The 27,694-nt window shown below is 39.6% G+C and overlaps 3 protein-coding genes across 5 annotated transcripts; 1 reads left to right on the forward strand and 2 right to left on the reverse strand.

Annotated features, from left to right (window-relative positions):
* Positions 1 to 1,724: 1,724 nt before the first annotated feature.
* LOC117303132 (beta-1,3-galactosyltransferase 1-like) lies at positions 1,725 to 5,235 on the reverse strand. The gene has a single exon (XM_033787234.1). It carries the CDS (start codon positions 5,015 to 5,017, stop codon positions 3,656 to 3,658), a length of 1,362 nt encoding a protein of 453 aa, XP_033643125.1. The 5' UTR covers positions 5,018 to 5,235; the 3' UTR covers positions 1,725 to 3,655.
* A 196-nt stretch (positions 5,236 to 5,431) lies between these two features.
* Positions 5,432 to 24,569, reverse strand: LOC117303081 (transcriptional protein SWT1-like). Of its 3 annotated transcripts, none has more exons than XM_033787153.1 (18): positions 24,517 to 24,569; positions 21,032 to 21,327; positions 19,385 to 20,324; positions 18,929 to 19,056; positions 18,201 to 18,285; positions 17,494 to 17,555; positions 17,237 to 17,335; positions 14,906 to 14,984; positions 14,543 to 14,631; positions 13,413 to 13,700; positions 13,080 to 13,174; positions 12,517 to 12,579; positions 11,727 to 11,806; positions 10,445 to 10,526; positions 9,920 to 10,066; positions 9,371 to 9,511; positions 8,969 to 9,065; positions 5,432 to 8,612 (listed from the first exon to the last, which is right to left on the reverse strand). In XM_033787153.1, exons 2-18 carry the CDS (start codon positions 21,302 to 21,304, stop codon positions 8,463 to 8,465), a joined length of 2,898 nt encoding a protein of 965 aa, XP_033643044.1. In that variant the 5' UTR covers positions 21,305 to 21,327; positions 24,517 to 24,569; the 3' UTR covers positions 5,432 to 8,462. The 3 variants fall into 3 exon arrangements, with proteins under 3 accessions (XP_033643044.1, XP_033643045.1, XP_033643043.1); XM_033787154.1 differs by lacking the exon at positions 24,517 to 24,569 and adding an exon at positions 22,128 to 22,558 and having other exon boundaries at positions 5,432 to 8,609; XM_033787152.1 differs by lacking the exon at positions 24,517 to 24,569 and adding an exon at positions 22,128 to 22,558.
* Positions 22,596 to 24,815, forward strand: LOC117303082. The gene is made up of 3 exons (XM_033787155.1): positions 22,596 to 22,714; positions 23,778 to 24,040; positions 24,289 to 24,815. Exons 2-3 carry the CDS (start codon positions 23,822 to 23,824, stop codon positions 24,751 to 24,753), a joined length of 684 nt encoding a protein of 227 aa, XP_033643046.1. The 5' UTR covers positions 22,596 to 22,714; positions 23,778 to 23,821; the 3' UTR covers positions 24,754 to 24,815.
* Positions 24,816 to 27,694: the final 2,879 nt, after the last annotated feature.

Here is a 27,694-nt window from a genome sequence, read left to right on the forward strand (position 1 = left end):
ATCATTGTTGTTACCATCAATAAGTCCTGGTTGTGTGTGGTCTGAATGATTCAAGAGTTAATAATAATAACAACTTATAGCGCCCCAATCATGTAGACACGCTCTAGGACGCTGAACATGGCATTATCATGATTATGGACAAAATAAAAGAATAAGAAACAAAATAAATAATAATTCTTTGTTCAACCCCAAAAATCAATAAATAATAACAACGGGGGTAAAAATTCTTTAAAACATTCAACCAGTTAGTAAGGTATAAATAGAATTCCTGAAGTATCAAAAATGCAAAGAGTGCTACCCAATATTTCAAAAGATTTTTCTTTCCTTATTCACACAGTGTAAATGAAAAGACACAAGACTGATCCCGAATCGAGACATTTTATTCATTTGCGTTACCAGGACACTGCTGTAGTAATCTTTAAAGAGCAGCAGAGAGAGGCCCGCCAGCAAGTCGCATCACCCTCACCATCAACATCAAGATACAGTACAGCGTGGGAAGATAAACCGGTCACCGATGGGGCAGGCACATCAGCTTCATCCTCAACATACAAATACAGTCGCTATGGTAACGAGGCAGTTATTGTACATAAAGAGGGCAAGATGGTGACAAAGAAAGACTCACAGAATGTTCAGTCTGCAATCTGCATCGTCATGTGATTGGAGGTCATTTAAGACTGGAGGTTCTTCTTTGAGGTCCCGGTCGTCGCCATCAAAACATTAAATTGAGTTTTATTTTAATTACCAGCTTTGCATATAAAATAAAAAGCCCGACTCACATCAATACCAACATTTTGTTGTCAGTGCAAAAATGTTATATCTCCTAAAATAGCACGTACATTATGTGCGAGTTTGAAATATTGTCAAAATGTTGTATCTTGCTTAAAAAAGCCTAGATGAACACACTTAACAAGTACGCGCAGAGACACAATGGTTATGCACAGAGCATTTACATGCACAATACATTTTGCAGGGATGCACTGATTTGTTTTCTGCAGGCCTGGAATTTCATTTTTGCCTGGGCGGAAACTTGAAAGAAGTTGTTATTTGAACAATTCCTACATAAAGTCTGAGGTATTCAACTCCCTTCAAAGAGTATAGCCACACTCTCGAGTATTCAACTCCCTTCAAAGAGTATAGCCACACTCTCTAGTATTCAACTCCCTTCAAAGAGTATAGCCACATTCTCTAGTATTTAACTCCCTTCAAAGAGTATAGCCACACTCTCTAGTATTCAACTCCCTTCAAAGAGTATAGCCACACTCTCTAGTATTCAACTCCCTTCAAAGAGTACAGCCACACTCTCTAGTATTCAACTCCCTTCAAAGAGTATAGCCACACTCTCTAGTATTCAACTCCCTTCAAAGAGTATAGCCACACTCTCTAGTATTCAACTCCCTTCAAAGAGTATAGCAACACTCTCTAGTATTCAACTCCCTTCAAAGAGTATAGCCACATTCTCTAGTATTCAAATCCTGTATAGGCACTCAATCACAACTTCTAGCAGTATGCCTTGTATGTTTTCACTACTATGAGGATTGAATTTAAGTATCTAGATACAAGGTCACTTTGCAGGAAATAAGTTCCTTTCAATAATGATTTACACTTTCAAGAGGCACCAAGGCAAAGACCAGGCCCCAAATTCATAAAGCTGTTGAGCACATAACAAATGCTCACCAGAAAGAGGTTATCAGCTAAAATAATAAATAAAGTATTGTTTGTGACTGGTTCCCTGATAAACACCCTTTTCTGCTACAACAGCTTCATGAAATTGGGTGCCGTACACCAAAGTTTAAAGACCCGCTTGACAAGTACTGCAGAATAAAATTTGGCACAGGACCAGTATTTGACTTGACATGATTATTTTTTACTGATGCCTTGCGGTGCGATGCAAGGTTTTGCTTTGTTTTGTTACTTGGGTATCTTAATGTCAGCAAATCTACAATGGGACATTTTAATTAAATTTGTGTGCAAAGCAACTTGATGAAACTACATGCAAGTCCAAGCTATGCATTAAGCAATGCACATTGTGCAGTCGTTCAAAGTTTGTTAGTGTTGCATTCAAACTGAACATTGTGTTTGTGCACGAGTAGTTGAAGTCATATTAATTATAACTAAAACAAAATGTTTTGCATACTCCATATTTTCCAATGTAAGAGCTACATGTATATTTGTACAGTATTACTTATTTATTGAAACATTTTGTGAGTATAAATCCCATTCAAAGTACCAAATAGAGATAACATATCCTGCACAAGATGTTGTAGGGTGTTTTTCAATTTCAAGGCTGAGCAAAACAAAAGGATATTAGCTGAAACATTTCATGCCTGAAAATAAAATGTTGTTCGCTGTTGCCTTTCTTGCTACTCTTTCTTCCTTAATGCGTTATACGGGATTGGTAGAGCTGACAAAATAACTGCAGACAGGAAACCTGTTAAAAGTTGGGTTTAATCTGTTGTGCGAGTCGTGAAATACATGGACAATTCGAGCATGCAAACACTTTGCCCTAGTTTTGTTGTAACAACCGAAATCAGTTTTTGCATGTTGAAAGGTTCATATACAGTTTTCTTGAATATGACTTCATTTAAAAAGGAAACATTTTGAAGAAGAATGGCTCTTGTATGAATTTCATAATCAGTGAGCTTTCAGACTAAATAACCATTGATGTTATTCACCCTTACCAATCCTGTATCTACCTTTAAGCTGTACAACAGCAAACCAAATATACTGGATGTTTTTTACTGACGTTTTCATTTTTTTTTTCAAATTTGTGTCCTGTTTTTTTCCCTAAAGTTTACAAATTTGTTCCCACATTTTTACCGAATTTGAAAAACATATAATTTTTGTGAAGTAGAAATGTTGATTTTGGGGCACATTAAACGTTCCATGATGTTGGTATTAAAGTCTTCAAATGCAATGAAAATTATATTGAAATACAGTTTTCCACCTCTTTTGTTATTGTTTATTATATTAAGTATATTATCAAATGAGAGTAATGATATTATTTCGGAGATCTTTAAACATTACAACTACGATCCACACAACCAATTAAACTTATCAGGATAAAGGTCGAGCATGCTTTGGTGACTCCCGTACCAGTAAACTGATAAGACTTTTCGGCAGCAGACCCCCCCCCCCCCCAACAAATACACTTAGACTCAGATCACCACATCACACTGCCGACTCAACAATAAAATATCGAGCCGTTTTTAAGAAAATAATTGCCTAATCCAAACAATAGCACCCTTCCCGTGGACGTTCAATAATCTAGTGACGTCATAGATCATTTGGCATGACCAGCTGTTTTGTTGTTTGTACCGTCGCGACGGATTTACATATAATAATATTACAATTGGATGCTAGACTAAAAGTAATGGATTAAAATATTTTCAAACATATACATCATACTAATCGTTATTTTTGTTTTAACCACGAAGAAAGCACTTTTGGAGTGAAATAGAAACTTGCGTCACCCTAAAAATAATATTGTCCTAAATATAATACCGCTACTTTTCGAGAATAGTTTTTCAAGCATTAATGGGCAACGTCTGTATTTGTTTACGTGTTATTAAGAGAAAACATGAGTCCCCATATAGGAGGCCCCTAAAAAAGTTTCATAATTTTCTGAAATATTCATAGCACTGTTTTTCTTGATATACTAGAAGCCCCGATCCCCACATTCTGATTTCCTGTGTCCCTGCTCTACAACGTCGTATACACTCATTATTTCAGTGGGTTCAATGTCAAAGACGATCATCATGTTCCGGTAGTGGCAGAAATTTGACGGTTTCTTAATGAGGACAAAATGATCATCATCTGTGAGTTGCACCCCGACACTGGCTGCTAGGAGACCGACATACGCATCTTCCATAGCAATTGGTGTTACCTGTCCAAACTTAGTCACCATCCTCTGCACAACGTCCATTGAGATCATGTAGAGAGGGCCTCGGGCCATGTTCGGGAACACATTTCCCGGATAATCAGGGCGTGGCACAAAATACGGATCGAGCTTATCCCGGATCGGGTGGTCCTCACGGAGCAATTTGCCGACGTATAGGTTGGGAGCACTGCCGAGTTTATCCTGGATCCAATGGATGACGAGTGGGACGTGGATATAGACCTTTACATTGGTCTTGAATATATACTTGGGTTGGCAGGTACGTATGACATCATTGGAAGCCCATTGGAAACCCATCATAATCTTACGGGTTTCTTCTGTCTTGATGTCTTCGAATTCACCTTGCAAGACGTCACCAAAATGTTGTGCTTCCCGTTTGATCTGTTCGTCTTTGATCTTGCTTCGGCCCATGACGAACACTGTCCGCCACGTCATTCCGAGTATACTCGCCGTGGAGACTCCCTTCCGATTTCCCCATGAACGCCGGATTGCGGTCCGGGCAAGGACTTCCTCCGGAGTAGTCGTCACAAGGAACAATATGTGTGGTTCGTCCGGGCATTGTAAGTCCGGCTTGTAGATCACATCAACTGGGAACTCCTTGGGCTTCGGAGCGGGCAGCCCTTTCTTTATTGCCGGTGGTTTATCGGGAAAATCAATTTTCAAATCGCTGGAGTCTATGTTGTCAAAACCTTTAAGCTTGTTTTTAAGGTCCAACACAACTCCATCGTCCCCGTCAGCACCATTACTTGTTAATTCCACCATTTGATCCAAAACATGATGGAACTTTGGATTTTGAGCTCGTCCCCCCATACCATCATCATTCATGGATCCTCCACCTTTGTTCTCTCTCGTAATGATGTAGAGAATAAAGACGATGGCAGTAACGATGATTGCCCAAGAGGTACCTGTCAACCGTCCAGTTACAGCGTTGATAAATGTTGGGATACCGTTACGTCTTCTCTTATTCTTCCCGTTGTTATCCATATCGTTGGTGGGATAGGTCGCTGATGAAGCAATCAGAACTTTCGATCTTTCCGAGCCTGAGCCTTTTACAGGCTCCACCGATTCTATAATACCACAGGCAGCGAAATGCCTGTTGGATACAAAGTCCGCCGTAACCATTGTGAGTAATTCTGTATATAATTTTTTCTAGCCTCGGGCGAAAAAAATCAGATTCAGCAAATATTTGCATTTGCGTTTGTTGATTAATAACTCCAGAACATCTGTGTGCAAGTTCCTACACTGACTGCATAAAGTAAACTTATTTGCATTAATAAGTTGGAAATCTAGTCTCCGTCCATGGTTGGTGCATTATCGTGAATCGTGGCAGTTCTGTTCCGGCAAACCTCAACCTTATCGAATACACAACTCATCAATATTATGCAAATGTTGAACGAAACACCTGTTCTAGTTCGACGTAACACTCTCTGATTGGTCAAAAGATCGTTCGATACGCAACGCGTGAATGAATTCAGCACTGCTGTCTACTGGCATGTACTGTACACTGTGATAATTTACAGCGCTCATTAACAAACATATTCTACGTCGAGACAAACAATTTCATACGCATATTGACAACAAACAAAAACAAAACCTGGTTCAATTCAGGCATCCTACCCTTCCGTATATAATGTGAACCCAAATGAAAGTTAAAGACATTTGAAAACGGTCTATAAGACATTGGTCACAAAAACTCAGTTCAAAATCAGATACGCAACATATCCATGGACATGGTTTGAACCTATGAATAATCTGCAAAGATTTGCAAATAATTATTACAATGTGAACGTTGTTGCCCACTTGTCCCATAGCACCACTGAAACCTCCAGAAACAAATCCCCAGTTTTCTACGAAAGTATAGGGCCTATTCCAAAACTAGCATCAACGTTTCTTTATAATAGGCCAAAAAGACATACACCGCAACAGACAACAAAGGTATCACGTCTTCAACCACATTGTTCAGGAAAATTCTCTGGTATTTCTTGGTTTATACCCAAAGTTAACAAAATTATGAAACAATTCAGATTTCGGTAATAATTCTATCAAGCTTTAAACAATGTGGTCGCTAGCAAAAGGCCAGCTAAAACTTGGCATTTTACAAATACAATATTGTATTAATCAGGAATAACTACAAGTGATTACTTATTGTGCAAAAAGTTGACATAACCCACAATGTGTTTAAATAATTTCAGTTCAATAAAAGTAGTAACATTTTGTTCTTAGCTCCCACAGGCTTTGGGAATGAAACTGTGTCATATTATTTTCTCGACAGAGTAAACACTTACACACTGTTTATACAATTCGTTTTACAACTGTGTGTTTGTGCAGACTTGTTTGTGTGATCATTTATGTGTTCAGGCAAAACTTGAAAACCTTGTTCTTCACTTCTTTTTTCGTGACTGGAGAATGATTGATTGAAACTTGTTTTTGTGACGTTATGATGAGGTCATCAGTTGTCAAATTATGTTAATTTATAGTGTAATGTTTTTAAAAATTCATACCAGTCATGAACAGTTAATTTACAATTTTCACATCTGCGTCTATTGTCTCACATTCACATCTTAGTCATATATAGTTTTGAAAAACACAGCAATAGTATTACTGACATGACCCCATGTTGACCTCAGAAGTTGAAACTTGAGATGATATTATGTTTGGCCACATCTTGTGGTATTCAGCCAATATGAAAGGGAGTTTGGCGTTCCACTGACTGTGGAAAGTGTATGTGTTAACACTTGATGTTTATTCAACTCTTTATACATCTGGAACACCTAGTGTCTACCTACATCCATATTTCTGGTGTAATTGCTAATCGCAATTGGAGACCGCAAAACAATGAATCTCTCCACGAAACAGGAGTTATAATTAGAATGTGATTCAGTTTACTTTGTTTCATGGTCGTTATTTAACAAAGACTGGAAAACAAATGAAGTATTTTTTATAGAGTCAAGATTGTGTCAACGAACATTCCAAACTCAATTTTCTAATCAAAGTAAGATTTTGATAAACTGATCGTTTTAAACAATCACGGTACTTAAAATCGATGGTCCAACTATTCCTCTTTAAAATGGCTCATTCATTTAAAAACTGCTTTGGCGACTATATAAAATCAATATCTTTACTTTTAGGCAACTGTCGTTACCTTCATTGTTTTAGCCTCTTCATTTTCTGGGTGCTTCCATTTTTAATTCTAAAATCTCTTTTGAGTGAATGTATAAATTAAACATTCTAAAAGGCTCTCAACAGTTGCAAAGATCTATTTTCCCTAAATTATTTTCTATGTGCTGCTTGAACAGGCCGCTTCCCAATCTTAACTAACCCCAAAAGTACACAAACAGTGTGTTTATATATAATATATCAGGGCTCAAATTTGGGGCAAATCCATATGACTGCAAGGCTTGTAGCTCAAAGGTTTTACTTGACCAGAGTTTATTTTACAAGACCAAAATCAAACCGAGTTGAACAAGCGCTAAGACAAGATCTATCTCATTTGCCTTGTGGTATAAAACACACTTTGTTACTCAAGAGAAGTGAACCATATTATCTAATTCATAGTCAATTCCTTTTCAAAAACAATGAGGTAGCCAATCATTATTCAATTAAAAAAACAAAAGACCACCAGGCTTGTCAGTTCATGAGTTTAAAGGTCCTTTGCTAAAATCACTGGCCTCAAGCCTGCGGTTCATTGTTAATTTGAGCCCTGTGTAAACATATCATAACATAAGTTGTGGGACGTACATCTGATTAATGAAAACAATGTAAGAGTTAGTAATAATAATTGCTAATTTGAAAGATTCAGGATTATTTCTCAAAAATAATACACGAATTGTGATGTAACATTTCAAAAATAAATATCTTCATATGTATAATACATGTATAAGGTGCTTACACTCACCTAGTTCTTTATCATCCTGTTAAAGTACTTCAATATTTAACAAAATGTACACAAATAAATACAAGTCATGAATAAACAAAGGAAAACAGGTTTTGAGGGGAGGAGGGAGGAGAGCAGATAAGAGTATGCTACTTGTAAGACTGAAACACAAGGTCTTATGTGCAATGTCCAAGTGTGTTTTGGCACAGTCTCAGTTTTGGTTGTGTTGGTTTCATATGATTTTTTTCAGGCAACTATAGACATGGGTCGGGCCAGAGCTTAATCCTTCAACTATAGACATGGGTTGGGCCAGAGCTTAATCCTTCAACTATAGACATGGGACGGGCCAGAGCTCAATCCTTTAACTTAGCCTAGACACAGTCTAAAGTCCAGCCTGAGCTTGAGCTGAAGACCAAGCCATGGCTATGAAAGGGGTCATACGCTATAAAACATCAATGCAAATTACCTTTAGGACCCTTTTAACCGTCAAGCTGGTATCACGCTCTGGGTGTAGTGCAATGCAAAGTGTAGAGCACTAACTCAACCAATCATATCACTCAACTGGTAAACCCATAGATCAGGACACCAACCAGACACCAATGAATCTGTTGATCCCACAACCATCATATGCTTTAGATCTTGACTTCCATTAAACTTACGTCAGTCACTGAAGTTCTTTGGCTCTTCAGGGGGTCATGAAAAGGCACTCTTGCACTCAACAAGCTTGGTCAGAGTCTCAGTGAATTGCACGATGCCGTTTTGCAGGACTTGCTTATTCTTGGAGACCAATACAAACCTCTGAAGCGAAGAATTGGTCAGACCTGAAAACTTGTCTTTGTCCTGCTGTAAATGTCAGTAAATTTATTTCAATCTTTTATATAGGGGCCATTCAAAAAATATTTAGTGCGTTGCATGGGGGGGAGGGGTGGGTGTTTTCAATTGGAAACTTCCTTCAGTATGATTTATATTTGGAATTCAAAGTGTCAGGGATCGAAGGCCTACTCATAATTCCTTCCTTGATAATGGGTGTACATCTATAAGGGGTCCACAATGGTGCCTTTTTGTAAATAAGGAGGCTACATTTATGATCATTATCTGGTGTTTATAAGCAGTGAATCGATTTATTAGAGTAAGTTTGTTCTTAGGGTCAAGTTAGAACTGTGAAAATGTGCCCTGAATTCAAATGAAATGATTCTTACCGAGATGAATTCATGTAGGAAGCTGTGAAGTACTGTACATAGATGCTTGAAGGGTGTTGACTGCATTAACACACAAGAATCAGGTATCTGCAGAATCCTGTTAAAAAATCAAGTCCAAAGTTTGAACACTTTTACAGATAAGCACCGCAGGCATTGAAACTTATACCCTATCACAGACCTGACAAATTTAAGCAATATATTCCATTCTATTTTTTGTGCACTTACAGGTCATACACCATCATGACCTTTATGACAAGATGACATCTTCCTGTAAAACAAAATTGTTTCTTTGTACCCCTTTGAAGCTGCACACACAAGCATTATAAACCTAGCTCTGAGCCAATCATTATTTCAACTCAGCTAGTGGTAACGCTGAACCGAGACCATATATAAACCAGTTACCTTTGTAGACTCTTGGTGATCTGATCCAGCATTTGGCATAGAAGCTGCAGGCAATTGAGACATTCTTCTGGTGTTGGAACCCCAACCGTCCTGTCTGTCTCCAGATCATGGGGGACACCAAGACCCTCAAAGATTAATGCACTGTTGGCAGAAATAGGGGTTTCCCGAAGGTATCAATATAACTTAATAACAAAATGTTTTTGTGTGAGTCAGTTTCAACATAAATGTGCTGTTGATCACATGCAACTTAATCCCAATCATTTCTGGATCTCAACGATCCGGTTACAACCCTCATAGTACCCATTTTCCCCTTGGCAACACCACCACAACACTAACAACCCCAATGATATCAGACATCATTCCAGGAACCCATTTACTCCGAGTCAACTTAAGGTGGCCAGCCCACCACAAGCCAGCCCCCCCCCCACACCAACTGCAATTTAAGGTAACTGGACCTACAACAAGTCATGGTGTGACACACCCTCCTCCCTCCCCCACTGCAATTTAAGGTATCAATTTGCTACTAAGGGTCGAGGTTGACACACTTACCTAAGCTGGCGGATTTTTATCCAAACAGTCTGGAAAACTTCAAAGACTACTTCCTCATTGACTGTATCTTTTGTTTCAAGTGGAAGTTGGCTCTGTTTCTTAAGCTCGCCAAGCCGTATGATGGACTGCAGAACCTTGTTGTTGTAACTAAAGGTAAAAATATTCAATTACTAAAATCTATGAACAGTATCACAAACTGAAAAATACAAACAATCAAGCCAACAACATGACAGAAATGTTATATCAAATTTGTCAATAACTTGTCAAGTATCAAGTAGTAAACCCGAGGGAAACTGACTGGGTAAGATATTGACAAAACAGAGAGAGCACAAATATTAGGGCTAGATAGATAGCTCAGTGGGCAGAGTGCTGACATGTAAACTTTGAAGATGCATGTTTGAATACTGCTCAAGTCAATTATACATGTAAAAAATGCATGAAAATGAATGGGCTACTCCACTGCCATAAAAGCTCTAAACAATAGAAGTAAACACATATGAAAAAAGGGATGACTTTAAGACTCACCTACAACGCTGTTGAAGTCTTCGACAAAAGAAAATACTGCTATTAATCAGCTGCTTTATTTTCTGCAATCCCATGTGATGATCTAATGGTCACAAGAAATAACAAACTTTCAGTGACCTAGGCATAACCTGGGAGTAGCTGGGCATAACCTGGGAGTACTACGGCATAACCTGGGAGTAGCTGGGCATAACCTGGGAGTAGCTGGGCATAACCTGGGAGTACCTGGGCATAACCTGGGAGTAGCTGGGCATAACCTGGGAGTACCTGGGCATAACCTGAGAGTAGCTGGGCATAACCTAGCTGGGCATAACCTGGGAGTACCTGGGCATAACCTGGGAGTACCTGGGCATAACCTGGGAGTACCTGGGCATAACCTGGGAGTAGCTGGGCATAACCTAGCTGGGCATAACCTGAGAGTAGCTGGTCATAACCTGGGAGTACCTGGGCATAACCTGGGAGTACCTGGGCATAACCTGGGAGTACCTGGGCATAACCTAGCTGGGCATAACCTGGGAGTACATGGGCATAACCTAGCTGGGCATAACCTGGGAGTAGCTGGGCATAACCTGGGAGTACCTGGGCATAACCTGGGAGTACCTGGGCATAACCTGGGAGTAGCTGGGCATAACCTGGGAGTACCTGGGCATAACCTGAGAGTAGCTGGGCATAACCTAGCTGGGCATAACCTGGGAGTACCTGGGCATAACCTGGGAGTACCTGGGCATAACCTGGGAGTACCTGGGCATAACCTGGGAGTAGCTGGGCATAACCTAGCTGGGCATAACCTGAGAGTAGCTGGTCATAACCTGGGAGTACCTGGGCATAACCTGGGAGTACCTGGGCATAACCTGGGAGTACCTGAGCATAACCTAGCTGGGCATAACCTGGGAGTACCTGGGCATAACCTAGCTGGGCATAACCTGGGAGTACATGGGCATAACCTAGCTGGGCATAACCTGGGAGTAGCTGGGCATAACCTGGGAGTACCTGGGCATAACCTGGGAGTACCTGGGCAAAACCTGGGAGTACCTGAGCATAACCTAGCTGGGCATAACCTGGGAGTACCTGGGCATAACCTGGGAGTACCTGGGCATAACCTAGCTGGGCATAACCTGGGAGTACCTGGGCATAACCTGGAAGTACCTGGGCATGCTTATATTTAGGGGTCCCAAGTCTTCACGTTAAAATGGTGTAGATACCATTTTATTTGATACTCTTTTAGAGCAAACATATTAACCCACACAATTCAGCCAACCCACTTGACCCAAAGAAGTGAACATACTTTCAGTCATTTCATAAAGCTGCTGGAAGCGCCTCTTGTCTTCTCTGTTTAGAAACATCCCAAAGACAGCCATCCAGTGTCTGCAAAACAAGAAACAGCTCATTTATTGTTAACTATATCGACAGCACAGTGTGCATGTATGTGTAATTATGACAGACATGCAAATCACATTTATGTAATATTGTGTTGGCAAGTGGTCCAGTCACACATGCTGCCTGTACTAATCCAATTGACCTCAAGACATCATGGCAATAATCTTAATTGCGCCATTTTCAAAGCCAGTGCCTCAGTTGACTCCCAAAATGGTAAACCTGGTCAAGTTTTCGCGTAATACATCCCTTCAAGGGGTGAATACACAAACTTGTCGCTACTTCTGGCTCCACAGCTGGCATATGTTTGAGAGCAAATCCATGGAGTCACTCATTGGACTGTTCAAAGGTATTTGTTTGAAAACTGATATTTCTGAAAGCATCTTGAGCTTTTGCAAAACCAGCTTCAGTCATTGGTTCCCCCTTTCTCACTAAATCCTCAAAGAAATATACACTATTGATACTATAGGCTTCCATTAAATGTCGGAGCCAGTTTAGTTTAGTGGGTACAGCACTCATCTCTTGACAACCTACTCACTATGAATAACAACATTTTTTACTGGTTTTTATTTACCAAAAAACAATCATTGCAAACTGATAACCAACCGAACTGATAGGTTGTACAAACGAAAAAAAGGGACAATAGACAAACATTTAAAGTGAAATGCTAACAAATATCCTATTAATATTTGGTGACTCACTTGTCAAAACACTGCATTACATCGTTGAATGTCCAGGGTGGTTTCTTTAGGACAATCTCCAGCCTGAAACAGAAGGAAAGATTGGTAATATTTCCAGTCTTTGGAAAAACAACCAACCACATGGGATGTTTAAGGTGTCATGACTGTGCACTGAACTCGCTGAATACATGTGTGCATTGTGTTGATGCATTAAACCATGCGTAATAAGATTGGAAGCTGCTGTGCCCATCATTCCAAACCACACTTGCATAATATTGAATGGTCAGATAGTAGGAAGGTTGACTTTGTACTGTGTAAATGCTGATACTGTGTAAATGCTGATTGCCCAATCCATAGTGGTATAAGTTAGGGTGAAATATACAAGCCACTTTTCTAGCCATGTTGAGAAAAACTGGCATGCTAACATGACATCAATGTCAACTGGTTACATAAATAATAGCTTCAAGTTATACAAGAACAAGTTTCTTACAACCTTATTGTGTTTTCTGTCGTACACTTTTACACTTGATTATGAAAACTAAATTTTGAGGGTTGATTTTTTTAACATTTCTTTGGACACTCACCAGAGGTCTTGATATGCTGATTTCATCTCTGTCTGAAGTACCTCAGATAGTCCACTTTGAAGAACCTCTTTTAAATCACAGGCTAACTTATTACACTGTATCAAAGACACAAACAAAATAATATTACTAATGAAATAGGGACAAATACAAGGGTAGATCTGTTACAGATGGCAGCGCTGTTGGGAACAGCAAGGCTTCTGAGAAAGACCCTTGAAAACCCAATCTAATAAGTTCACCGGCAAGAGGTGAACCAGGTTCTGACAGGCGAGGATAAAAACCCTGATTTAACACGACTAACGGCCACAATATAATGGGAATTTAGTAAGAACTTACCAGTTCTTTCTCTGCTTCATCTGATATTGGTGACTCAACGGGAGACTGCACTCTAGGAGAGTTGTGCTCCAATAGAAAACTTCCCCCATTACTTTGAGCAAGTAGTGGAGATTGAGTCTCCCCAGCCAATAGGAGGTTTCCTTCATGGCCTTGATACAGCGGAGATTGAGTTTCCCTAGCCGATAGGAGGTTTCCGTCATGAGTCTGATCGAGTGGTGGAGATTGGGTCAGGAATGGGTGCCGTTGCTGAAGTACTGTCGCTAATGACTCTAAAGCTGGAAGCAGAGTCTACACAGAGGGAGAAGAAGATACAGGATTGCAGCTAAAAACAGGTAGTTCAAAATACAGAGAATGGCAGTGTCCAGGCATGCAACTGCCCGTTGAAAAAGAGGAAAATTTTCAAAGGCACAATGAAGTGCAGAGCGAGGCAGTCGAAACGCCAAGGGACATGATACCCACTGGTACCCTAGAAAATGTTGAGGTTTATTATGCTCTTAGTTAGATGCATTGTTAGCATGTACTAGGCTTATTTTACATGATTGTAGTTGTACACTGTTATTGCCAGGCATATTCATATATATATTTTTTTTAATGTAAAAAAAAAAAATTAACACGTTTTTTTTTTTTCACATAAAACCCCCCCCCAAAACGCGGAATTACGCGGAAACGCGGAAGAGTTGCATGTTTGAGTGTGCAAGTGATATCTCAGTGGTTTATTTTAAATGGTTCAGACTGTAGGAGCGTTGACTTTGTACTGTATGCATTCACCTCATGATATCATATTGCAGGTTAGAATCAGGCATTGTATTATGTACAAGTATTAAATTGTCAGACAGTAAGAGGGTTAACATGTAAATGGAAGAAAAGGAACAGGTCCACTTTTTAGAAAGTCTTTTCAAGAAACCCAAACCTGGAACCCAAACGTGGAACCCAAACCTGGGAACCCAAACCTGGAACCCAACCTTGGAACCCAAACCTGGAACCCAAACCTGGAACCCAAACCTGGAACCCAAACCCGAAACCCAAACCTGGAACCCAAACCTGGAACCCAAACCTGGACTAGAAGGTTAAACAAATAATCAGATCCCTAAATTTGAGATGAAAAAATAGTCAGTAAGTTGTAGACTTACCTCTGCACTGAAGGCCTTGATGTGGCTGATGATAGCTTTACTGCATAGATGTTTATCATTGCTTAGCAAGACAACCAGATCATGACCAACTAGAATGAAAATTGTAAAAAACATATTCACATAAGAAAGAGAACATTGATGGATATTGATGTTTAATTAGAGCTTTATTGGCTGGAAAGGTTTCAACTTTGAACCTTTGTTGAAAATTTCCTCAGTAAACATGGAATAAAGTTGAGTTGACCAGCTAGTCCCTGAATAATGTAACACTTCTCTATCATCAAGAAGGTCTGAATGACACATACACTACTCATGATAGGATTATAGACAACATAACCCTCGGAAACCATGCTCAGACTTACTTACCTTTTTTCTGATACTTAAGACAGCATTGTAGTATCCAATCATCATTGCATGTAATCTCAAACTCCGCCTCTTCAGTCACCTGACATTAGAAAGAACAAAGGAACATCAGAAGTGGTTTCCAATTCAGGGAGCATCTCAATATGAAATCAAGTACTAACCGTCATCGCCTTCCTTTCATACCAAGTGTGATCTCTTGTTTTAACGAGTTTTACTACATGGCCTTCTTTCAAGGAAAAACAGACGAAAAAAAACAAAATCCAAATCCTATGGTAATAAGATTCCCCAATGGAACATTCCAAAAAGAACAGGAAAGTTCTACTACAATGCACAATTATCTGACTGTAATTATAAAGATATGTTTAAAGTTGTTAATACATTACTTAACAATAAAAAAAGCCATTTACCTGATTCTACTTCCCCTGTTAACCTTGCCAATGAATTTCAGGATTTCTTTGTGAACAAAGTTGATAATATTCGTTCTGAAGTTGACAGTATTAACTCTGGTAATTGTCTCCCAACTGATAACAAACCGTTGAATTTTAATATGTGTAGCTTTGATCTTGTAACTGTGGAAGAATTAACTCGTATTATAAATCAATGTTCCTCTAAATCGTGTGACTTAGATCCTATGCCCACATGGTTAGTCAAACAACACTTACCTGCTCTTATTCAGATTTTGTGTCGCATCGTGAATTGCTCACTGTCTTTGGGTGTGTTTCCGGCTGAGCTCCGCAAAGCTAGGATCACTCCTGTCCTTAAGAAGCCATCCCTTGACACTCAGCAACTCACGAGTTACCGACCTGTCTCCAATCTACCCTTCCTTGGTAAACTCATTGAAAAGGTGGTCTCCTCACAGGTTGCTTCTTTTGTCAAATCTAATGACTTGTCTGAGCCTTTACAGTCTGCCTACCGTCCTTGCCATAGCACTGAAACAGCACTTCTTACAGTTCAAGATGCTTTTCTCAGAGCTATTGATTCACACCAGGCCATTTTTCTCATCATGGTAGACTTGTCGGCCGCTTTCGATACAGTTGACCACAATATTCTCCTTCAGCGGCTCACATGTGACTTTGGTTTAGATGGAGTTGTTCACCCGTGGTTCCACACATACTTGAGTGATAGATCTAGCCAGGTTTGTGTTAAGGATGCCCTCTCTACTGAAGCTAAGCTCAAATATGGCTTCCTCAGGGCTCCGTCATTGGACCTCAGATGTTCACTTATTACTCCCACACCATTGGTCAACTTATTCGACGTCACTCAATCCAGTACCACATGTATGCTGATGATGTACAGTTGTTCTTAACATTCAACCCCTCCCGCCCTGGAGATGCTGCTTGTGCTTTGTTTCGTTTGTCTCGGTGTGTCAACGAACTTCAATCCTGGTTGGTCACCAATAAGCTCAAGATGAACCCGGATAAGACGGAATTCTTCATTGCAGCCTCTCCCACTCACCTCAAAAATCTGGATCACCTCACCTTTAATCTAAATGGCACTCAAATTCATCCTTCTCCATCTGTCAGAAACTTGGGTGTTGTTTCGATCGCAACATGTCCATGTCTGCTCACATTACTCAGCTCTGTCGCTCTCTTAACTGGCATATACGCAACCTAAGCCGGATCAGGAGGTTTCTTGATTTCAGCGCCTGCCATAATGCTGTCCGTGCCTTAATTCTGTCCAAGCTGGACTATGGCTGCTGCCTCCTGAATGGTGTTTCACAGAAAGATGTTTCCCGCCTTCAACGGCTCCAAAACCGCTGTGCCAGACTTATCTTTCAGCTGCCCAAATTCACTCACTCATCTCCACTTCTCAAGCAATTACACTGGCTTCCAGTTGCCCAACGCATTCAATTCCGTACAATGGTCCACACATATAAATCCCTCAATCACTGTGCCCCGGATTATCTCTCCTCTCTCCTTTCACTCCAGACATCTTCTTACTCTCTTCGCTCTACTACTGGTAAATCCCTTTCAGTTCACAAAACCCATAAGCTTGCAGGTGATAGGGCATTTTCAATTGCTGCTCCCTGACTATGGAATTCTCTACCTACCCTTACCAGAAGCTCCAACAGTGTCCCAGCCTTCAAACGTGCTCTCAAAACCCACCTGTTTGCCTCTTCGTAGCTGGTCATCTTTATCTTTGTTCTGTCTTTTTCCCTCTTCATTCCTTCTCAGCGCCTTGTATCCTTTGGCAATTTGGCGCTTTATAAATACTGTTATTATTATTATTATTATTATTAAGTTCGAAGTTTTAGGACCTTCCATTTGTAGGAAGGGATGTGAGCTTTGGATGATGCTCATTCTAGACATGCTGGCTGTTGGTGGGTAAACCTACCTTTCTCATAGGTTCACCTATGACCCTTGGATGGCCACTTGTGAAACACTTGTGCAGAAAACGTATTGCTTTACTTCCAGTTCGGCCGCTAGTCTCATTCTGAAATGAAGATGATATACATGTACAATAATGATGATGAACTGTACATTGGCACATGAGAATTGAATCAGGTTGGAATTGAATCTGTACCATCAGCAAAAAAAAAAAATCATTTAAGGTTGGATTTAAACCCATGACCTTTAATACAATTGACATACCTTGAGCCTGTCCAGTTCTTGCATGACAACCCAGGGGACGACAAATACAACATTCCCCAATCCTAGAAGTCAATATAAAAACATTTATGTAACTTGACAATATCTGACTGCTGGTATGTTTGCCTACCCTCTTTCAGGCTAGTTTATATAGCAACATGTCGGATGCCATTGAATGGTCAGACAGTAGGAGGATTGACTCTGTATTCTGTATGCATCCAACACATGATATCATATTACACGCAGACATAGTTTATATCATTTAAAACCAGTGGATGATATTGATTGTTCAGACAGTAGAAGAGTTAACTGTCTACATGATTTTTGGACCATAAAAGCCATGGCTTATGATTTGATTTTATTGCCTTCAGCAAATATATTCTATATTTTGAGTGGCTTTTACACTGGCATAAAATAAGCTTCAGCAATTTGGAGTAAAGTAAAAATAGCAAAGTTATATGACTATGCATGAAAATCAGGCATTTTCTGAAGCAGCTCGAATTCTGGGGGCTTATAAATTATCTAAAAGATATTTCAGAGATTTTTTGGTGCTGGGGCTATGGTTATGGTACTGTATAGAAATCACATTGCAACCGTCTTGTATTTTAGAACCCTATAATAAGTCTGGCCCCTCTTTAGGATAATGTGAATTAGGATTTATTACTGCTATTGCAAATAGAAAACTAAGACAATAATTGTTTTGGTCTTACCACTGATAGACTTGTCAAAGAGTGTCCTAGCAAAATGCATATCACCCATCCAGATGTTTGTGTCTATAACCACATGGACACTCGGCTGTAAGGAAAACAACATAAAATAAATGATATCACCCAATTTGATACTTGTGTAAGTTGAGCACATTGTACAGATTTGCAGATTGCGCCAGTTTTTCCAAATCATCCGCAAGGAGCTGCCATACTGACAAAGCGCAAATCTGCAAATTGTGCACTTCTTTTGCTCGATAAGCAGATTCAACTGCCAATTCTGCAGAGCGCAAACTGCAGTTTATGTATAAGTTTGTCCCAGTTCATTGAACAAATCTGTTGAATGTGCTCCACAAGTAAGGACTCAATCAACGTCAGTAGGATGCTTGCTGCTACATGTACGCCTTGAACTTGAGAATTAAAAATTGCATGCTTTTGATCGGACTCAGTTGGAAAAAAATCTGGGTAAAACAGGAAAAGTGCCACGTCTGCATATTAAAGACCCTTCCCCCAAGCACACCTGAAATTACAGGACATGGAGGGCATAACCTCTGTTGCCCTGGTCTTGGCCTCGTGTACTTTGTTGATCCATCTACCACATAACATTCAAAAACAATTAGGACGAGATTGAATGGATAGATAGTAGGAGGGCTAAATGGTTCTTCAACTTATGCCACCACGACATTTGACAAAAGCTTAATGTTTGGGTTTATAATATTCTAATTTCTTACTACCTTTGCTTTGCAGTTTGCTTTGGTTTCTGTGTTGATCATCTCATCTTGCTGGTTTGGGAAGTCAATTTCCATCAGAGACAGAGAATCATCCTCTTGATTTGGTGTCAGTGGTGGGGTTGTGGTTGGCTCTGTAATAATACATTCATAATAATACATTCATAATAATAACACTGACATTGTATATAATGTCGATACCAACACTGGTCTTTACACAGCCATAATACAATCAATGACAATAAATGCAATAAATGACTTCTATATCAAACAAACTTCTACTGCCACCTTTACAGTATTGTAAAAATAAAACATACATTCAATTTTGTTAAACACACACACTTTAGAGAAGTTTCTCTAAAGTTGAGACCTTAACCATTTAAGTAACAGTATGATCCAATTTACAGCAGTTCAAATCTTATCTATAAATGAGGAAATAACAAGAGACAAACATCAAACTACCTTTCTGAGATTTCTTCTTCCTCTTCTTTTGTGGAAGACTCTGGAGAGAGGAGGTTGCCTGGGAGTCAGGGGTTGGGATCGGGGGGCTTGGATCCAGCCAATATTCCACCCCTTGATGTGACTTGTTAACAAACTTTCTATCTCTCTTCAACTCTCTTGGGAGATCAGGCACTGAGAGTTGTTGCACCTTGGTGTTATTCAGACTTTCCTTGTCAGATGATGAAAGACTACTCACTGAAGGCTTCTTCCCTGTTATTCGAAGACAGTTTTGCGACTGAGTCAAGACTTGTTCTGGTAGCTTATTCAGGAGATTTGCAGAAGATTGCGTAGGAGGCTGATTGTCTACTGATAATTGCAATTTAGTTCGTTTCTTTTTTTTCTTTCCCTTACTTGAATGAGGATAGATTGCAGTTTCCATCTTTGAACCTGATGATATTGAGCTTAAATCTGAGGGACCACCCTGGCTTGGAATTAAGCTCTGATTCAGTGACTCAGGAGTTGAGGTACTAGTGTATGTCCCTGGTAGACGGCCAGTCCCTATTGGTATACCCCACGGAGGTGACGGCCAAGGGTTGGCTACAGTTTCATTCGACAGATGTCTTCTTTTATTGACATGCTCACTTCTGGAATCCTTAAACTGCTGGGGATTTACCTTGCCATCTTTGGTTCCTTGGGATATTTCACTCCCCTTCTGTCCAAGTTTATACAGACTCTGCCTCTGGTCAGTTCTGTATTTCTCAATGCGCATCCTGACACTTGGTATCCGGTTTTCAGTTCTGATTCCTTGATCACTAGGAATCTTGATTCTCAGTTGTCTGGTCTTGGCTAAAGGTTTGTTGCTACAGGCGTTTAGCGAGACAACAGAAGCCGACTTTGATTCCTTGCGAGTGGGTTGTCTTGATGGGTTACTGATTTCAGCTGTTGAGATGGATGTGTCATCCTGCATACAATCATAGGAGAGCATTTTCTTCAGTCCTTGGTGAGTAAATTGGTGAGTGAAACTAAGATCTTATGTTCAGGATCTAATTTACAATATTTGGGGTCTCCGTACTCTCCAGTCCCACCAACTCTAAAAACTTTTTAAAACAAGAATGTTGGGAATACTTTCTTGGTAATCAAGGAAACTGAATCCTTAGTCTGTGAATACAAGAAATAGCCTACAGTCAACAACCGGCCTGATTGCCTTCATGCCCCTGGTCATTGCTTTGGTGCCCGTGAAATGCTGTAGGAGAAATGTTCAATTTCCTCATAGGGTGCCCTTTACCAAGGCGAAAATGCCTTGCCAGTGCCCTTGCCCTTTCAAGAACGAAGCATGTACAGGCCTGAGTCAACGAGTTCAAATTTATCAAGAAAACAAAAAGAAAAAAAAATCATTCAGAACCCACTTTCATATATTTCTGCATACCAAGCAGAATTGAAAAAATTTCTATTTCATAATAATTGCTAACATTTTTTCAAAGCATTAGGTCGCTAGCTTGCCGACAGTTCCTGCTAGTAGGCCTAGATTAGTGATGCAAAATTGCAAGCCCATTATGATACAGTAAGCACACAAATGTGAGGATCACTAAACAGTTGACTGAATTAGGTTTTAATACCCACGGTACATGTACATGTATTAGCCTGCCTGGGTGAGCTTTGTCTACTTACGCTTGAACTCAATTCAGGCATCTTCCAAGTAGTGGTGCCAGTTAAGACGTTGAAATAGTACACCCTATCAGGATAGGAGTTAGATTGTTTGACGATCCATCCCTCAGGCAGATGGGGCTTTTCCTTAACAACACCCACAAGTTTGTTGGATTCACTGCTTGTGCTAGTGCTAGGGGAATTGCCTGCCTTGCTTGGAGGAGGCGTTTCTTTGATGAAGCCCATCAACTTGTAGAAGTCGGTGCTGGACCCAGTGGGACTGCTCAAATTACTCATTTTATTGAACAACTCTGTTCAGCCTGTTGTCGGAAAGACATAGAAAAATGCTTAACAGGTTTATCGTTGACATTGAAAATGTGCACAAGAAATAGGATTAGGTTGTGGCTTGCGTCGAAATCACTTTGTTACAAAATCACATCGTATTAGTTATAAATAGTTACATACCCAAAAGACGACAAAATTGGCCACTCTTAGTCTTATGATCCATTTTTGAAAGTTGTCAAAAAGGTCCAAAAATAATTCCTTAAACAACCAGCTTTGTGATTGTGAGGTGCTCCAAAATAGTAAACATGAAAAAAGGTAACAAGATGACATCGCGCATTGATGAGGACGAAGTAACACTCCTTTTAAATCACTCAACCATGGAGGAAGGAAGAGACGATACTCCTTGCTGATGACGCACGACACAGCAAAACAAAATAATAATATTAATAAATAGCCTACAAACTACATTTCTCGTTCCGAATCACTGCCTGGCCCTGGCATGCCTGGGTGGTACGTACTACCGTAGGAGTTTAAAAATAAATAAAATCGCTGCGAACTTTGACAAAAATACGGAATGTTATGTTACATAAGCCATTCTTCTATTTCTAGCCAATTTTATGTACATTTATGCTACAAAAAAACAAAGCTATAGTATTACTACTAACTACTTGTACATCTCCTTTTATATCTTACCCCCCCCCCCCGCCCCTTCTGCCCTTTTCTACACGACGCCCGACGCCCGACACGACAGTGATCAAACTTCAATTTTTGGAGTACAAAAACCAGAACAACTATACTAAAAGAAATGCAATATTTATTTGTGACAATTACTTACCACCTTACTCTTCTTGAATTGATGGAAGTAATGGAACCCAAGTAATAACTCCATGTATATTTTCTCATCTACAGGCGTTGCACATCTTGCGCATATTGAATCACACTAAAGAATCTTTAAAAGTAATCTTTTGACACTAAGTTTTACAACTTCCCAAAACACAAAACACAAGACATCATGCGTATGTGTGCAATGTGATGTCTATGGTCACCGCAAACAAGACACACATGGTGGCGCCCTTCAATCTTAATAGTAAAAAAGTTGTTACCGTTGGTGTTTTGGTTCACATTCTGGTATTCTTTACAATCTCGTCAGCAATTTTAATGACAAGGATTGTCAAGAGGGAATATTTGGAGTATTTGAAATGTATTTGTTACTGTCTCAAGGCGAATACAGATCGTATCATGATTTCCCCCAATCGTAATTGTTTTTCTTCTAGAGGCGATGACCGGAAAACATGAAGTGCGCCATCAAGAGGTTGTGTGCAGGAAGGTTTTGTTAGAGGATGCACTTTGTTTAGTTTTCACAGCGTACGTTTGGGTTTGCAAAGTTTTCTCAAGGATTTCGAGACAACGTTTCAGAAACAGGTATGATCCTAAAGAGGTTATTTGTACTTGATAATTTAAGCTTAACATAGATCTATTATTCGCTCGGGAAACATAAAATTATTATTATGGAATTGCAAAACGGTCTCCCTTTTCCGAAGTTGAAATTGGTGTTACTGTAGTGTAGTCTTACTGTTAGTTTCTTGGTTTAGACTTTGAAACTACTAAAGTTACGGCGATCGGTTACCGTCCGTACGTAACTCATCATCATCATCATCATCTTCCGGTACTGTGCAAAGAGCCTTCTCTCTGGTTATACCCACACATTGGTTGAGGTACCAACAAGCAGTTGCAGACAAAAACTTGGTTTGTCTGTTCTTGGTGGCTTCACCACACAGTGTACGACTTGCTTGGTTTGGGCAACTGGCGTGGGCAGTGCCAGTGTGATATCCATTATCCATTTAATTATAGTGAAAAGGCGGATGCTTGAAAAAACTAAAAGTTAAAAATATTAACTGTTAATAAGGCCTATCATCATGATTATGCCATATTAGATAGGTAGGTAGGTAGGTAAATAGCTTTAGTTCAAACTCACAGTCACACTTAACTGGTTACCTCTTCATGTTATGTTTAATATTGTTAGCTCTGCTTCGCATCAAGAACTTTCAAAACATTTGTGTTTGATAAGCACATGTGAATTCGCCTAAACGTATGCAAACAGCAAAGTGTCCATTCATCGCACACTGCCAGTTGATTAGTTGCGAAAACAACAATCCTCCCAAAGTTCATAAGAGCCAAGATTTTAGTAAATCAGTACCTGTCCCAAATGTTTTCATATTTCACAGACTATTTTCCAAAAGTAACTCGTATTAAAATCCACCAAGAAATTTCTAAGATTTCAAGCTCACAATCTTGAGACGGTATACACCATATCGAGCTTCATATGGGTAAACTCATTTGCTTCAAATGGGTAAATTCATTTGCTCCAATGGGTAAACTCATTTGTTACATGAAAAAACTCATCCATAACCAACAAGTGAAACATAGTAATTGTTTGTGTTTTAAAGCTTGGTTTGAATAACAATGTCCTTTTGTTCTCATGCAGATATTCATAAAACACTCTTAACTTGACTTAGAGAACCTGCGACAATGCCCAACAGGTCGAAATCGTCGATGCTGAAGAGAACCCGGAGTCAGGATTCACTCCGAGGAGTCTCTGATCATACTAAGAGCTGCATGTGCCGCACTGTGCTCCCTAAAGACACTAAAACCAAGTCCCATTGTGGCTGGTATGACTTTGTTGACTACGATCCATGCATTGATTCAGATAGCTTACTCAATGAGAAACCTCTTGCTAATTGGACACAGGTGAGTTCAAATGATCTCTTGTGTTAAAATGAGATCGCTGTTATTGTTTAACAGCTAGTAGCATGCAACCTTATAGGAGTAACCTTCGGTTAGTGTCTTTCAATTTGAGCAACGTGGGGAAAAGAAGTATTTTAGTTACACAAGGCACTTGCAATTAATCTTGCCACATTGGTTGACAGAATGAATGCAGAGTTGTAACAATCTAAACTAAATTACTGTCGTTTTCTTTTCCTTTGAACTTAATAAAGGTTGCGTATGGAGAAGCAACTCAAGGCAAAGTTCTCCTCTCTGAGTATCGAGCCTACGTCAGTGACGAGACCCTCAAGGGATTCTGGACTGGTCTCATTATTTGGCAACGAGACCAAAATGGCTTTGTTCATTGTCCATTCCCTGGCTGTTGCGTTAGTCTTACAGGAACCTCAGCTGTACACACACTTATGAACCGACACTGGAAACACCAGCATGCTCGCCCTTACCTCTGCAATGTTTGCGGATCCAGCTATGCAACAGATGGAGCCCTCAAAGTCCACTTCTTCCGAACCAGACATAATGTAAATGGGCGAGGTCGTAGTGCAATAAGAGCAAATACATTCAAAGGTCCCACTCTGCAGAGTTTCTCAGTCCATCGACGGGAAGCAATCACACGCTACATACACAAAGTAGAAAAACTCATGGATGATACACAAAATTATCAACAGGAAATTGGGCCTTGATTTAACAGGCTTAGAATTTCATCTTTAAAGCCATTGGACCCTTTCGGTACAGCAAAAAAAAAAAAGTTCACAGATTTACAAATAACTTACAGGGTTTACAGAAGGTAGTGGTGAAATACTTGTCTTGAAATATTATTCCATGAAATGCTTTACTTTTTGAGAAAACAGTAAAACAATATCAATTCTCGTTAACGAGAATTACGGATTTATTTTAAACACATGTCATGACACGGCGAAACGCGCGGATACAAGGGTGGGTTTTCCCGTTATTTTCTCCCGACTCCGATGACTGATTGAGCCTAAATTTTCACAGGTTTGTTATTTGTTATAGAAGTTGTGATACACGAAGTGTGGGCCTTGGACAATACTGTTTACCGAAAGGGTCCAATGGCTTTAAGAGGGCAAGGCCATTGTTTTTGTTTTTCAAAGTGTGCAACTTATGAGGGACAATTTTCAATTGTATGGGAAAGTTGTGAAGGGGCACCAAATGGAGGCCATGACCATTGAGGCTATGACCTTTGTGCAACTCCAGGTTGAGGCTATGACCTTTGTGCAACTCCAGGTTGAGGCTATGACCTTTCTGCAACTCCAGGGCTGATTTGGAATTGTTTTTATTGCACTGGTTTTTATAAGCAATGAAACATTCTTGCTCTTCTTACTTTTCCTGTATTTATTGATTTTTGAATTATTAATGTGGAAAATGAAAATAGTCCACAAAAGTAGGAGAATTTTTTGCCATTTGTCATTAAGATGTTTTTATTTGTTCAAAGTCAGACTGGTGTGCAAGATTATCCCTGTTTTATATTGGATATGGAATTTAGAATATTTGTTTCCCCATTTGAAAGCATAAATGAGAACAATAGAAATTCAAAATGTATTATTGTACAGCAAGTTCAACAACTGGGAAGTCTTAAGTATTTGTTCGCATGGAATGCAAGTCAAATTCCGTTTTTCTTATAATTTTTTTTATGATTAAATTTATGGAGGCTGTCACTGGACCAACTTCTCCAAATTTGTCCCTGAAGTCTGCGTGTGGTACCAATGAAGGATATGGTCATACCAATTAATATAGCAAAACTGAAACAAACTGTGAACAATTCACAACACGTATCCTTGCAGGTTTCCACACATGACTGATTGCAGATAACCAAAAGAAATCAGTTAAAGAAAGACCAAGCAATAAAACAAGCACCACCCAAAAAGGAAACCACAACCACCTTACAAAATATAATCATGACCAACACCCAAATCAAACACAACGTTAAATACATTTACAAGTACATGTACGATATAATAATAAGATGTATTTTTGTCCACTGTGAAATTTCAGAATTAATACAATAGATTATTTTTGCATACATGGTAAGTCGATCACTTTAGATGAATATGTTTACATAGTGTGTATATTATTATGAAGCTAATGTGTATATTTTTTGCGAATTAGGAAGTTGTATTTTCCACATTCATAATTATGAATTCTTTCAATTGGGAAATAACAACTGGATAGTGTTTTTTTTTACTTTTGAAGATTTTAATTTGTTTATTCCAACGTCAATGGCTGTGTTGTCACTGAATAGTGTTTTCAATAAAATTTGCGAAATACTGTAAATTGTGTATTGGTTTATTTTGTGAGTATAATATTATTGAAGACAGACACCCATGCAATGTTTTATAGTATTCAATTACCTTCAGATTTATTACGTGGTGTCCAGGTTGAACCTATAATTTCCTTGTGGGGTCCATTGTGTAAAAGATCCCAAAAGGGCAAACCGTGAGCCCAATTTGGTTGGTGTGAAGGATTGTGTAGCCAACCTCTGTATTTACTACAGATATATTAACGAGCTAACCCTAATTCCTCCTATCAGCTTTAGCGTGAAACCGTCTTTATGCTTGCTTGTATCAATACACGTTTGCATTTGCTGAGATGTACAAAAACGAACCATGGAACAGCTATGTTCTATGTACCTAACATTAATTTTCCCACCCCACAATCTGGACAGTTTTCAAGAGGGATCGATGCCAATTCCTTCAACTCCCCTAACCCCCCTGAGTTAAATCACCTTAAATGTTTTCTTATTGTTTTACAACAAAAATTTAATGCAAGGTCATCTGGCGATACTAAAGCCTCAAAATTGTGACGTCATACATGCTTCTAAACCTACTACTAAATACTACACGCGGTCCAAAAATAAATTCAAACCTAAGTAAACATTGAGTGGTTTGTAACAAAGTCGATATCACATAGTTGTGCATACAATTATGTGTAAAATGTCAGACGGTCTGGTCTTTATTTGGAGAAAGTTCGTGGATGAACAAGGATGTTGCAATTAGAGAAGTTTTATATGCCATTATTATAAGAAGTAGAAACCATTGAGACAACAGAATAAACAATCAGAAATTGCGAGCGACAGTCTGGGGCGACTTTGTTAGGATGCGACTTTGCTAAGGGGCGACTTTGCCAGGGGGACGACATTGTAAAGTCAGCCCCTTATAATGTCACCTCTTACAAAGTCGCCCCCTTACAAGTCCCCCATTATTGAGTCACCCCTTACAAAGTCTTCCCTGACAATATCACCCCCTGACAAAATCGCCCCCTTACCGATTCGCCCCTGACAAAGTCACCCCCTTACAAAGTCACCCCTTACAAAGTCACCTCTTACAAAGTCACCTCTTACAAAGTCATCCCCTGTACAGAGTCGCCACGTATATCTCACGACACCCCCCCCCCCCCCCCCCCGTTTGGGAAATCCTGGATCCGTCCCTGGACACACCGTTCTTTGACTGACTACCGCACCAAAGATAAGTACAGCAAGTCCTTCGTGATTTAAGAGGCAAACTTGCAAATGTCACCCATCACTGAATCCTGTTACCACAAAACGCCCGGTGGCGACATAGGGCTGTACAATCACTCCGCAGTTTCCCCCAAATTAAATCAGCATGA

Source organism: Asterias rubens, chromosome 19, assembly GCF_902459465.1.
Source record: "Asterias rubens chromosome 19, eAstRub1.3, whole genome shotgun sequence".
NCBI classification, from domain to species: domain Eukaryota; kingdom Metazoa; phylum Echinodermata; class Asteroidea; order Forcipulatida; family Asteriidae; genus Asterias; species Asterias rubens.